We start from the raw sequence: 12,900 nt of genomic DNA on the forward strand, positions 1-12,900 counted from the left end.
ATCTGTTGTATAATTGCAAAATTGTGAATGATCAGGTTCATAAAAAAAATTGTAAGACGGTGGGTGTTGTGAATTTATGGTAATTTTTACCTGCTGACCCAGTGTTCAGCTTGGTATGTTAAATATAATACAGAGAGGCCATGATGGAATTATGGTAATTTGTACCTGCTGACCCAGTGTTCAGCTTGGTATGCTAAATATAACACAGAGAGGCCATGATGGAATTATGGTAATTTGTACCTGCTGACCCAGTGTTCAGCTTGGTATGTTAAATATAACACAGAGAGGCCATGATGGAATTATGGTAATTTGTACCTGCTGGCCCCGTGTTCAGCTTGGTATGTTAAATATAACACAGAGAGGCCATGATGGAATTATGGTAATTTGTACCTGCTGGCTCAGTGTTCAGCTTGGTATGTTAATTATAACACAGCGAGGCCATGATGTATTATGGTAATTTGTACCTGCTGACCCAGTGTTCAGCTTGGTATGTTAATTATAACACAGAGAGGCCATGATGGAATTATGGTAATTTGTACCTGCTGACCTCTTATGCTTGGCTTGTTATGTTAATAGGCAATTTTTACGACACTGCAACACTTTTTTTTTCACTAACTCAATGTCAAAATGCTGATCTTTCAAAGGGGATTATGGCATTGAGGTCTACACAGTGTGGAAATACCCCAAAATTACTTTCATATTTGTTGAATCCCATGCAATGTTTTGACGTTATTACGATTGTACAACTTTTATTTGATTGTTTTTACATTCAATTGCATGCATAACACATGATCTCAGTTGCACCTGCTGATGTACAAGGGTGTGTAAATAAGGTTATAATTTCTGATAATTCATATCTGCTGATCTTATTCATGGAAATTGTATGTAAATGGTATCACAGTGAGAGCATGATGTTGTTATGATATGCAAATGACATATCACAGATATTTAATAAGTGGCATACTTGCATGCACAGATGCTTACCTGTAACTATTATGGTGGCCTCAAGCCAAATCCTTTGGGAGTTGCTACAGACCAGACATAATAAAAATGTAGTAATTGAAAAGTATAATTATGAATATTATTTCTAATAGTGTTTATGATAGTTAAGTATGTCATTTGGTATTGATGACTAGTACACTACATATTTGTAGCTGTGGATTTCTATTTAGAATTTTCATCCAGGAAAACATTGAAGAAAATACTTAATTATATTGAAATTTATCAAAATCAAGCATTTCAGCCCTTCTGCAACCCTTTCTTGGTAGTCTATGACTGGATTTTATTGGTACTTTGGACATGTACATAGGTCATAAACAGGCCTTGATGCATGTCATTTTGTTTTTCAGATTGGGTTCAAAATGGCCGATGAGTGGCAATTTTGTTTTAATGAATGCTGTCCCAGAGCCGTATCTTTTTGCCAGTCTTGTTCAAACTTTATATATACATTATGTCAAACATGTGCACATACAGTATATTCATTGCACAATTCAAGATTAATGGTGGTTTATTTAATGTTATCAATTCATCAAAATCAAGCATTTCTGTCATTCTGAAACCGAATATTAGTTGGGTATGGAATATTAGTTATGTACCGAATATTAGTTGTTTTGAGTTTTTTTGTTTTTTTTGGACAGAACTTAGTACAAGCATCAGACATAATGGGATCTTAATGCATGTTACTTTGTTTCTCAGATCTGACTCAAAATGGCCTACTGGTGGCCATTTTGTTTTAATGAATGCAATTTTGGAGCCGTATCTCTGACTCTTCATGTTCAAACTAAATATATATTCCTTAAACTTGAGAACTCGCAGAGACTATGTAATGCAAATATTTGTAGCAATTTTTTTCAAAATACAAACAAACAGACTGACTGCCTTTTGTTGATCAATTTTGTATTTATACTTCTCTAGTACAGTGATATTTCTAGACTTTCCTATCATCTTCATGTGTATAATTAGAAATTATCTCTGCACACTCACTGTTATTCTGATTATAAAGTGTGTTGAGATAGTGAAATGATGGTGAAATTGAATACTTGCCTAGAAGGCTTTTCGTATCATTTCATTTAATTTTTAATCACATGTTAAAGATAATATGCTTTTTTATATCAAAGAGGAAAAGTAAATTCATCACTAAACAAACTAACCAAAATTATTTGTTCACCATATTGTTGTGATTGATGGTATAAAAAACTTGGTTGGTTTACAAAAATATCATCAATTTTATGTGCATAACTGATATTGAACATTTGTGAGTTATTAAAAAAAAATGACACTTCAGTTTATGCCTGAGGCATTATTCATGTTTATAATATCATGGTGAATATACCAACATAACTAAATACAGGAAATTAACATATAATGTCCAGACTTGAAATGCATTTTTAAGAAAGATTCATTGCCGCTGTGGTGGTGTATATATTTCAATCTTCCAGCTGTCAAGCATAAAAATGTTATTTTTGGACCACATTGTAAATAGAAGTCTGTTTTTCAATTATCAGTGGAATTCGTGACTATAAAGGTTTGAACGTCATGCTAGTACTGGCAATAAAATGAAATTGTATAGGGAGAACTGTCGCCATGGCAACATCCTTTCGCATAGGAAGACTACATCTAGAGTGAAATGCTTTTTTGCTCTAATACATCCTTTTAAAACCAGTGAACAATGGTTTTTAGTACTTTATTACTTTTTATGAAATGTTCAAGGCGTGGCTCAGTACTCCAAATAGCAGACAAAAATGTGATAGCATCGTTGTGACGTACATGTTTCCACACATCCATATGATAGTTGCTAGTCCAGAAAGTGGTTTAATTTTATATGGTGTAAAATCCACTGCTGGTAGACCGTTGAATGCTGAGGTTTTTCCATTCATGTGTTGAATGAATGCTGGTTTCGGGATGTAGCTTTTGTGCTTAAGAACCGTTAACATGCTTTTTAACTGTACAACATTAAATTGAGTGGAGATGACAAATTATTTCATGGCTTTCCATGAATGTGTGACATTGACACTGACAGTCACTGGATTATACAGTTACATATATGAGTGAGTGTCAGTGTCAAGTGCAGCATGATGCTGTATAAAGTACATGTTGTAACTTATGCATACACGTAGTGTCGACAATATTTCAAACCCTCTGTATATTAATTATGTAGTATAGTTACACCTAAGCCTTGTCATATTGCTCTCTGTTGTGTAGTACTCATCATTTCAGTTACAGAAAGATGAAATTTAATTATGTTAACGAGACCCACTGGAAATATGAAACCATAATATTATGGGTTGGAGTTCAGTAAAATATGATGTATAACTGCCAAAACAAAAAATTCTGCTAGTTTAACTTAGAACTTTGTTTTAGCACAGAGGCATGATACCTGGGAAAAATTAAATAATTCTTGCTTGCTTTGTGATTTATACTAAAATACCTTGGTCGGTTATTTTTTTTTCCCAAGGATAAGTAGACACACACAGAGGCATGTGTGAAACTAGTGAATGAAGGGATGATATTTGAGAATAGATTAATATTTATGTTCAGAATTTCAATGAATTAATTATTTGATTTTATTCTTTAATTGCAGCAAGTAGAAGTGGATGGTCAGCAATGTATGTTAGAAATACTTGATACTGCTGGAACGGTAGGATATCTCATCTTTTCATTCAAATTCATTTCTTTATATATTGAGTAATATGGTTCTGACTGATGTTGATGTCTCTAAATACATGTGTATCATCTGTCGTTATATTTTATTTTTATCCATATCACGTATGTATTAGTCAGATCATATTGAAAATGTTATGTTATCCGTGTTAATTATTACCGGGACATTTATTCAAGCTGTTCATTTCCGAACTTCTCGTCCACTGCTGAGTTCATGCAGAGTCTTCATGTTACACCCCAGCACTAGTGTTGATATCACTACCAAAGCATTTATATACTTCCATATTTATGGTTTTGTAACACAACTGTGAAATACATACTTAACGGTATGTCGCTGAATCAGAAGTCATTTTATACATTTTGATGTTACTGTAATCCGCTTAATTTTGCTGCTAGGAATTTTTGCGACCTGATAATTTTATAGTATTCACAAGAAAAATTTTTGCAATAGTTACTGTAAAAATTTTTATTTTCTCTTTTAATTGATTTTCACCAATTTCGCTGCAGGAATGATTCAGTGAAAATAAAATCTAGCGAATTTACCTTTTTTCCTATATTTTGCATTCAACTTGTCAGAAATCAGTGAAAATAAATTCCATACAAAACACCTAAAAATTATTTCCAGCTAAAATAAAGTGTTTCACAGTACTGGGACTACATGTTGCATGTCCCCAGATAAATATTTACTGCTAAAAAAGTTCATGATTTTCTTTGACTCTCGAAATACATGAAAATTTGTCTCGTACGAAATTATGATTCACAATATTTATTTGAAAAATATTATATACTTGTAGGCATAATGTGCTTTGATTTCAACATGACTCTGTACTGATAGTAATATCCGTGAGAAGTAATCTTTTCGTGGAACCAGTATCAATTTTAAAAATTACATGATTTTCCATGTCCTAACAAATTTATAAACATGCGGTGCTCTCGAAATTTAAAATACTATAAGATAAGGAAAGTGATTGAGAGTGTTTCTGACCCAACCTTGTTTTAATGATTTTGTTTCTCTCAACAGGAACAATTTACAGCAATGAGAGACCTGTACATGAAGAATGGACAAGGTTTTGTACTTGTCTACTCTATCACAGCGCAGTCAACGTTTAATGACCTACAAGATTTAAGAGAACAGATTCTTAGAGTAAAAGACACAGATGACGTAAGTGTGAATTTAGGTCACTGTTTCTCTTTCCATCCATTGCGGAAATACTAGTAGGCTTGAAGAATGTGGGTTAGTTTAACCACCCATTAACAAGTTAATTAACAAGTGCCTTTTTAGGAAGTTAATGGCTATTAGAACTTATATCAGATTTCTGTCATTTGAATATTATAGTTTTATTTCAGAAAACTCGCATGGAATATATTGTCACAAAACTACCTTTCATGTAAAAAAAAATTGCAATTTTTGATTCATTGAACATTGGTTCCTATGAGGAATAGATCTTTTCATATTCAAAAAAAATAATAGTATGTTGTTTACAGGATAGGTAATTGTGAGTCTCACAAATTATTATTATTATTCTGGGAATGATATTTATTATCCCCTGGCTCATTGTTGACAAGGGATACAGTGATGGCCAGCATCCATCTGACCGTCCGTCCGTAAATCTGTCCGTCTGTCTGTTCATCCGTACTGAGTTGTAGTTAGGAGCACTTTTGCAGACAGACATTCAACCAATGCTTTACTGAAGACATTAGGCTCATGATCTAACCAACAAATTTAATAACCATATATGGTTCTGTGATTAAAAATGCATAAAGTTCAAAAATGCAGTTTTCTTTCAATCCTGTATCAACCTGCATAATGAGTAGCTATTCCCATATTGCATTATGATACATCCATTATATCCTGCATCCAATCTTGCAATTTCATCTACCTAATTTTTTGCCTTCAGGCCACTAAAATCAAATTTAACTCCCAAAAAAAAGAAAAGATTTTCTAAATTTGTTTGCTGATATAGATTATCACAGACTTTTGTGTGCCTACATCAGATAAAATGTGTCTAGAATAATCTCCATCAAATTATTTAATCCTGATAACATTGATTGTAAGATGTACATTCACTTTTTATCTGTCTCTGTCATGTCTGTATTATTTATTATGTTGGATGTTTGTGTCTGGTTAGTATCAGACATCTTTCAGAATGTTATGCTTTCTCAGCTTCGTTGCCATTCTTTCTTGTCTTGTATACGTTTACATGTTCTTGTATATGTAATCAAATATTTAATGCTTCTCTTTAAAACTGTAATCCTATTAATCTGCCGAGTGACTGTCATGTGACAATTATTAGCCAATCACAGAATGCTCATGCTTCCCTCTGAAACTAATCCTATTAATGTGCTGAGTGACTGTCATGTGACGATTATTAACCAATCACCATACAGATACTTGAATATCAGTCTAGTTACATATATCAAGTGACAGGTCAGGAGAGACTACCTATTCGCTGATTGGGAAAAAAATCACTTTCCACTTAGCAGGATAATCTCTGGACAATCCATGTACATGTACTTTAGAATATCAGATGGCACAATCTTATTGGCTTTGATATCTCTGGAGAGATCCCGCCATCAAATTCTGTTTAGATAATCTTAAATCTCTCTTATCATGTACCCTCGTAAAGCTATGGGAAGTGTGCCCTCAAACCAGGGCAATAGATTCATATCACACCTGTCCTAGCGCACTTGGCTTTCATTGTTCAAAACAAATTGCATCATTCTAAATTACCTCCTGTGTTTTAGGTCACACCGTGCTAAAATTGTAATTGTACCTATAAGGTATATGATAAAACCTTTATGGACTGGATACAGCTTTTGCTGCTCTTGGTCATATGCTTGCGCACTGTCACAAGCTTGGACACTTCTCCTGCATGACCTCAGACCGCAAAATTCATATCCAGTTCATAAAGAATAATACCAACTAAAATGCTGTCAAATTAAGCTGTTGTCAAACCCAATCTAATTCCGTTACCATGCCATACCCTGAACATTCATATGTAATTATCACTGTTCACACAACTGAAAATCTTTTCTCCTCATAAAAATATCTTAGCGTATAAATATAGGATACACAATCACTGCTATTGTATTCATTGTTACAAAAATGTAGCTTGAATGTCTGGGAGTTCCTGCTGCTTATTTTGAATAACTTTATAAGCTGTGTATCATAAACGTGAGGGGTTTAATAATATCTGGATATTCTAACAAGCCGCAATCATCACTTATTCAACGACTTGTGTAATCATGTTGTCTATCGCCTCGAGTTCAAATCGTAATCTCTTGAGATGAAATTAAAAAAGGATAAATCCCCCTATTAGTAGAATTAGAAGATGAGTACGAATTGCGGTAGAGAGATTTTCCGATTATGTGTGATCCTCCCGTTTTTGAAATTTATATGTTGGTACATACAATGACATTGGTGTTCATAGTTCTTGAGTTTGTATATCATCACTTTCTCTTATGAACCTGACGGTTTCCATTTTAATGTCAGTGTTCAGTCCATTATTGTCTGTTAATGATGATCAATCATTTGAATGCCAACCTAATACCTTAAGGGAGATAAGCCCTGCGGTTTCTATCAACCTTGTCTTCAGCAATACTCATCCTTGGGTGTAGTCTTGTATGACATTGTCAGTTTTCATTCACTAAATGTCCATTTTTCCCTGCTAGTACATTTCAGGTGTCAAAGTGGTGCAATGTTAACCTCTGTCAACTGAAATCTAATGTGGCTAATGTGATTTATATTTTCTTAGCCACAATAACTCCTCAAAATCTGAAATTACAATGTTATGTAACCCTATAGCACAATGCATAATGTCAGGAAATAATGTCCATTAAAAAGCAGGATGCCTATATAATGAGAGATTTTCAATATAAATAGTGAATTAAAGTATTACAATTTGCATAACTCGCATAAATAATGATGTGGCTAACACAGGTACCAACCTCTTCAATGCAGACAAACATGTGTTATTTATGTAAGTGCTCATGCTTTCCAATTTGTGTTTTTCACAACTATGGATACGAGTATTCGTATTGTTTAAAAACTGTAAAATGATTTCTATGTGTTGTTTGTCTGCATAGTGTAAATACGGTATGTATAAATTTGAATATGTTTTCGTGTGCAGGTTCCCATGGTTCTGGTTGGTAACAAGTGTGATTTAGAAGACGAGCGAGTGGTGGGAAAAGATCAAGGCCAAAGCCTGGCCAAACAGTTTGGATGGTTAGTTATACATTATTTTAATACTCTAATAGAATAAATGTATCTTTCATGGTGTATTTGGGTGACAACGTTATAATGGACACATGATTTGACTTTTTGTATATTCAATGATTTTTCTGCAATCTACTTGTATTAATTTGACGCATCTTGTTTTTCCCCCAACAGCGCATTTCTTGAATCATCAGCCAAAGCCAAGATCAACGTCAATGAGATCTTTTACGATCTGGTACGCCAAATAAACCGCAGGACACCAGACCAAAAGAAAAGAGGCAACAAGGGCAGCAGAAAGAAAAGCACCTGCCAACTCTTGTAGTTTTTTTATAGTCTTCAGGTTTCTAGAGAAAATTTTAGCAGGTGATTAAGTGTTACTAGAAGCATATCTTCAATATCATACACATGTGAGCCAAAAATTGTCAGCAGCCAATCAGCGACTGCCTTACAGTCAGATGACAATTTCGGTTTCAAATACCCCAAATCGCTTGGCTTAATATAACCCCAACTGATCGCATTTTTATCCAGATTTGTAGGAATCTGAAAAACGCGTTTCACAACTTGTCTCTTATTTAGTTTTATGCGTCATTCAAGATGGCGGCCCCTATATAGTAAATATCGTATTTATTTTATTATTAGGTGTACACCAGCTGACTGTGATTAAAACAGTGAATAACTACTGTGGTTCACTGTATGTCTGTACAAATATATCGTTAACTCTTTTCTTTCTGCTTTTCAGATCTGGGTTTAATGTAGGACCAACAACCACAGAATCACAAATGTTTGAGAGACATCGGTCTAGAAGAATATTGCAACTATTTATGATGCACTTATTTTCAGCACTCTTATCAGGCTGTGGTGGAATCTCTGTCTGTAAATGCATGACTTAGTTCAGTTATTTTTAATGAAAAACTCAATACTAGCATTGTTTTTAGTAGCCAACATTTCTCCACCTTGCATGTATATGCTGTTAACCGTCTGCATTTATTTCTGATGATTGACCTTCTGTGTTTTGTATAAATATGATGCAATAAGAATATTTAAAGACGACAAAAACCCTGTGATTGTGGTTTACAATCAATAGTCGTCAGTTTCGCAGGACAGATCATTAAGCTCAATTTGTAAATTGTGTATTATTTTTTAAATTTAAAAAAAAAAAAAAATGAACTACCAGTGCTTTTATGTACAGTGTAGAAAACAGAATCAAGTCAGGAAATCGGGCATCAAGTAAATGTATCATGATTTTAATTTGGGTTAATAGTAGTTAAATTTTTCAACTGTGTGTGAACTTGTGCAAACTGCTATCGTTTTATTTTCATGTACGAGCAGAGGAACAATCAGATGTGACAGACATGCAGACTTTCAAATAGAGGTCAACAGAGGTTTTCTTTTTAAAGAAAAAAATAGTTTAATTTGTAAAAGTTCTCACTAGTATTGTATTTGTAATAAACTTTACTTTTTTTTTGATATTTAAAATGCTAGTCAGTTTTAGTGTAGGCTTCCCACCAGATGTTTACCACAATTTATGATGTATTTAACACCTTTATCAAGCACTTTTAATATTGTATATAGAAATTTGTTGCGGGGGCTTTCAAGCACTGCCGATGGTTTTGAAACTGATTCAGAGTTTGAGTTTGCGCATAAATTAATTCCAGTAGATTATTCAAAAATTTAATTTGTAAAAACACAAGACGCACTGGTGGTGCTGGTTTCATCTGCCAAATACACAGAAATGTCTTGTTTCTCCATATTTCTCTTTTAATGTAAGTACCCCCAACACACCCTGCCACAGGGCTTATAACAATACCTCCCCTCCCCTGCCCTCTCCTCCCATCCCATCCCCTCCCCTCCCCAAATTACTTTGGAAATTGAAACATGACCATGACTGTTTACACAACGCGACTTTGCTACAAGTGGTTCGACTCAAACTTCGTGCTTGTAAGTAAAAGTACTAGATTCCATTCATGCTAATACACTGACCTAAATCTATGGAAAATGTCGGCCACCTTTCCCACAAAGCAAACATATTTTATATAAATTTATTTTCAGTAAAACAAATAACAGTAATGATGATTTTGAAAAAAGTCTCGTGACATGCTAGAAGAAATGGATGACGGGACATCAACAACATTGCCTATCTTTTCATGATCTAGTTTTACAAATCTTTCATTCAGTGTAGCATGAGGTTTTTTTTTTGTTTTGTTCTTAAAAAATTCCTCCAAAAATTGTAATTGAAAGCTATTATTATATTAAAGTACTTACTTTTCAACGAATAATAGATTGTTGTTTTGAGTGTCCTTTATTACCAGTAAAGTTTTATTGCTGATTACAGCAAACAGCCAGATTCATTGCTCCACTCCATTTCTGTGTTTGTCTAAAGACACTTCCAGAGTGTCTTTTGGTTTATCATTGGGTGCTTAGTGTATTCTTGTACACCTAATTGTATTGTCTCCTAATTCAACAGTCACTGAGGTGGGAGTTATGATATTCCACATGTGAAGGATTTATAATATTGTCTATGTACAAGTTACTGCTGGTTGTAAGTGTGCATGCCCTGCATGCAATGCCCCATAACCCTTCTAAGTGTTTACTGAAGCAACACTTGTTATGCACAGGTGCCAAGGATGCTGCATTGCATGTGTGCATCATCTGGGGCGATAGCTTCGTGTTGTAGTTTCCTTGAGGAATGTAAAATTAATATGCATTGCCACCAACTGAAATGAGGATTGGTGGTAAATAAAACAAACAGTATTGCTATTGTTTCTTGATTTGTGTCATACACACTGTCCTCTGTTGTATGTGCCATAAATTCAGTCCTACATTGCTGTTTTAGATTTGGCTTTGGGTCGTCTTCATAACGCAAGCTCTAATATACATAATGTTTGTAATTTGCTTGGAAGGCATTCTTACTTTCTCCTATACTATGTACAGAAAGAGCCGTCTGAATGGCCGAACGGGACAAATTAAAGGGTGGTGGTTTTCACATTTCATGTAAACATTTTACACGCGATGTGTACGTCGCTATGAGGCCCATAACGAACAGGACGTAACGTGACGACCAGTGCCCTTTGATGTGACCTCACTCCAATACCCCTACTAAGGAAAGGATGAATGTACTCTGCTCACATGAACTTAAAAAAAAGTTTCCCCTCTGTACTGCATTTCATTAGTAACCCAGTCATGTAAAGGTCAAAATAAGTCCTATTTTAATAGTCCTTTATACATTGATTTCAATTCATAGTTTATATGTCCTATCAAAGAAGCACTAATAAAGTAAATACTGTAATTGTTATAAATTTTAGACTCATTTTGAGAGAAAACCTCTCATCACATAGTTATACTGCAATGTGATTCCTAATCTAGTTCACAGGTGATAGAATTTGAAAGCAAATGGCATTCCATGTGCAAAACACAAAAAATTGTTGCCAAGTAATATTTATCACACAAGAATTATTGCAACTACAAGTTGTGCTTTGTTTTGACACTTAATTTTGTCAATTATAACCATTTTTAGACCTCCAGGGACTAAGAAAACAAGTTAACAAAAAGAAATTGCCAAGCAAGGAAACTTTTAGAACAACTCTTGTGTGCTAAGGTTATTTGAGGCATGAGGTACAAATAAGAAATACCGTATTTAAAGCGAGAGGGTCGTCATTGAGTCCCAAGCGATGATAACAACACACTTTAAAAACGGAAAGGCTCATGGGTAGATGCTTGTTTGTAAACAATGACACGCTATGGCTAACTCACGCATATGCAGGTGATGACACCCCCACTTTAACCATTGAAATATGTCTTATTTTGACCATACACTTACATTCAAACACATGCACAACTTAAGCAGTGATCAAGTTGGTTCCCAGTGGCATGAATAAAATATGATGAATTGATATTTTGGTGATAATATTTTGACAAACGTCATTATAGTATTAGTTGTATGTCCCTATCTGCAACAGTACAGATATGCATATTAATGAGGTCACATGACCATTTATTTTAATATCACATCTCTTGTTTGATGCCTTCATTATTTCACTGTTTACATGTCCCTATCTTGGAATGTACTTGAAATACTACAGTTGTGCATATTAATGAGGTCACATTGCCATCTGATATCTTGCCTGCGGCCTTCAATAATGTGTCTGATTGCATTGTTCAACCTGCAACAGTGCTCGAGATACTACAGTTATGCATATTAATGAGGTCACATGACAATTTATGGTCCTGCGATAATGAATATCAATGTACCAAGTTTCATTCAAAGCGCAGTAGTCGCGCATGTTTGACATTTGTGTTGATAAACATTGTTTTCTCACAATCCAATGCGCTCTTCAAATGGTAATCACAAGTATGAGGTTTGACCTGGGCGCGACTTGCACTGATAACCGCCGGTGACTCCTTTGATACCTTCCAATCACATGAAAATTACCAAGTCAGTTCGTACTCCGTTGATCTGCGCAACAGTCAAAGTCGCCATCTTTGTTTATATGAGGCCCATATATCTCGCACATGCGCAGCGGGACGACTACCACGCTTTAAATTTAAAGGTTGGTACAGGAGATATCTGTGGAACACCTATGAATTGGCTAATTTATGCAAATTAAGTAATTATTATGCACACAGTTCAACCCTTATTTAAAATATAAGCACATATTAAGTACCAAGTTTCAATGACATGTGACGAATGTTGAGATATCAATATTATGCAATTTCGGTAATTAGTATGTACAAATTTCAACCCAAAACTGTTCAGGGTTGGACATTGCAAAAGAGCATCTAATTATCATGCAAATTAGATAATTAATAAGCATGGATTTCATGCCAAACCTAATAAGCATCTGTACATTGTACAAAGGCAACTATATACAAAGTATCATTTAATCTATGTTGCACTCTAGCAAAATACACTGACAAGGCCTGTACTTGGGAAGTATGATTTGCATATTTATGATTATTATACATCTGTCACCATAACGCCATAAGTTACAGCATGCCATAATTTTGCGGGGTATTTTCATCCTACC

General features: G+C 34.5%; 1 protein-coding gene across 2 annotated transcripts in view; it reads left to right on the plus strand.

Annotated features, from left to right (window-relative positions):
- LOC102804872 (ras-related protein Rap-1b) overlaps positions 1–9,178 on the plus strand; it is a 28,503-nt gene extending 19,325 nt beyond the window's left edge. For both annotated transcript variants that reach the window (XM_085496777.1, XM_085496778.1), the window contains exons 4-8: positions 3,581–3,637; positions 4,682–4,822; positions 7,791–7,885; positions 8,051–8,239; positions 8,616–9,178. In XM_085496777.1, the coding sequence (XP_085352903.1) occupies positions 3,581–3,637; positions 4,682–4,822; positions 7,791–7,885; positions 8,051–8,198 (441 nt within the window). In that variant the 3' untranslated portion in view covers positions 8,199–8,239; positions 8,616–9,178. The remainder of the gene's footprint in view (positions 1–3,580; positions 3,638–4,681; positions 4,823–7,790; positions 7,886–8,050; positions 8,240–8,615) is intronic.
- The last annotated feature ends 3,722 nt before the right edge of the window (positions 9,179–12,900 follow it).

The sequence above is a fragment of the Saccoglossus kowalevskii genome, chromosome 3 (genome assembly GCF_978046115.1).
Source record: "Saccoglossus kowalevskii chromosome 3, keSacKowa6.1, whole genome shotgun sequence".
NCBI classification, from domain to species: Eukaryota; Metazoa; Hemichordata; class Enteropneusta; family Harrimaniidae; genus Saccoglossus; species Saccoglossus kowalevskii.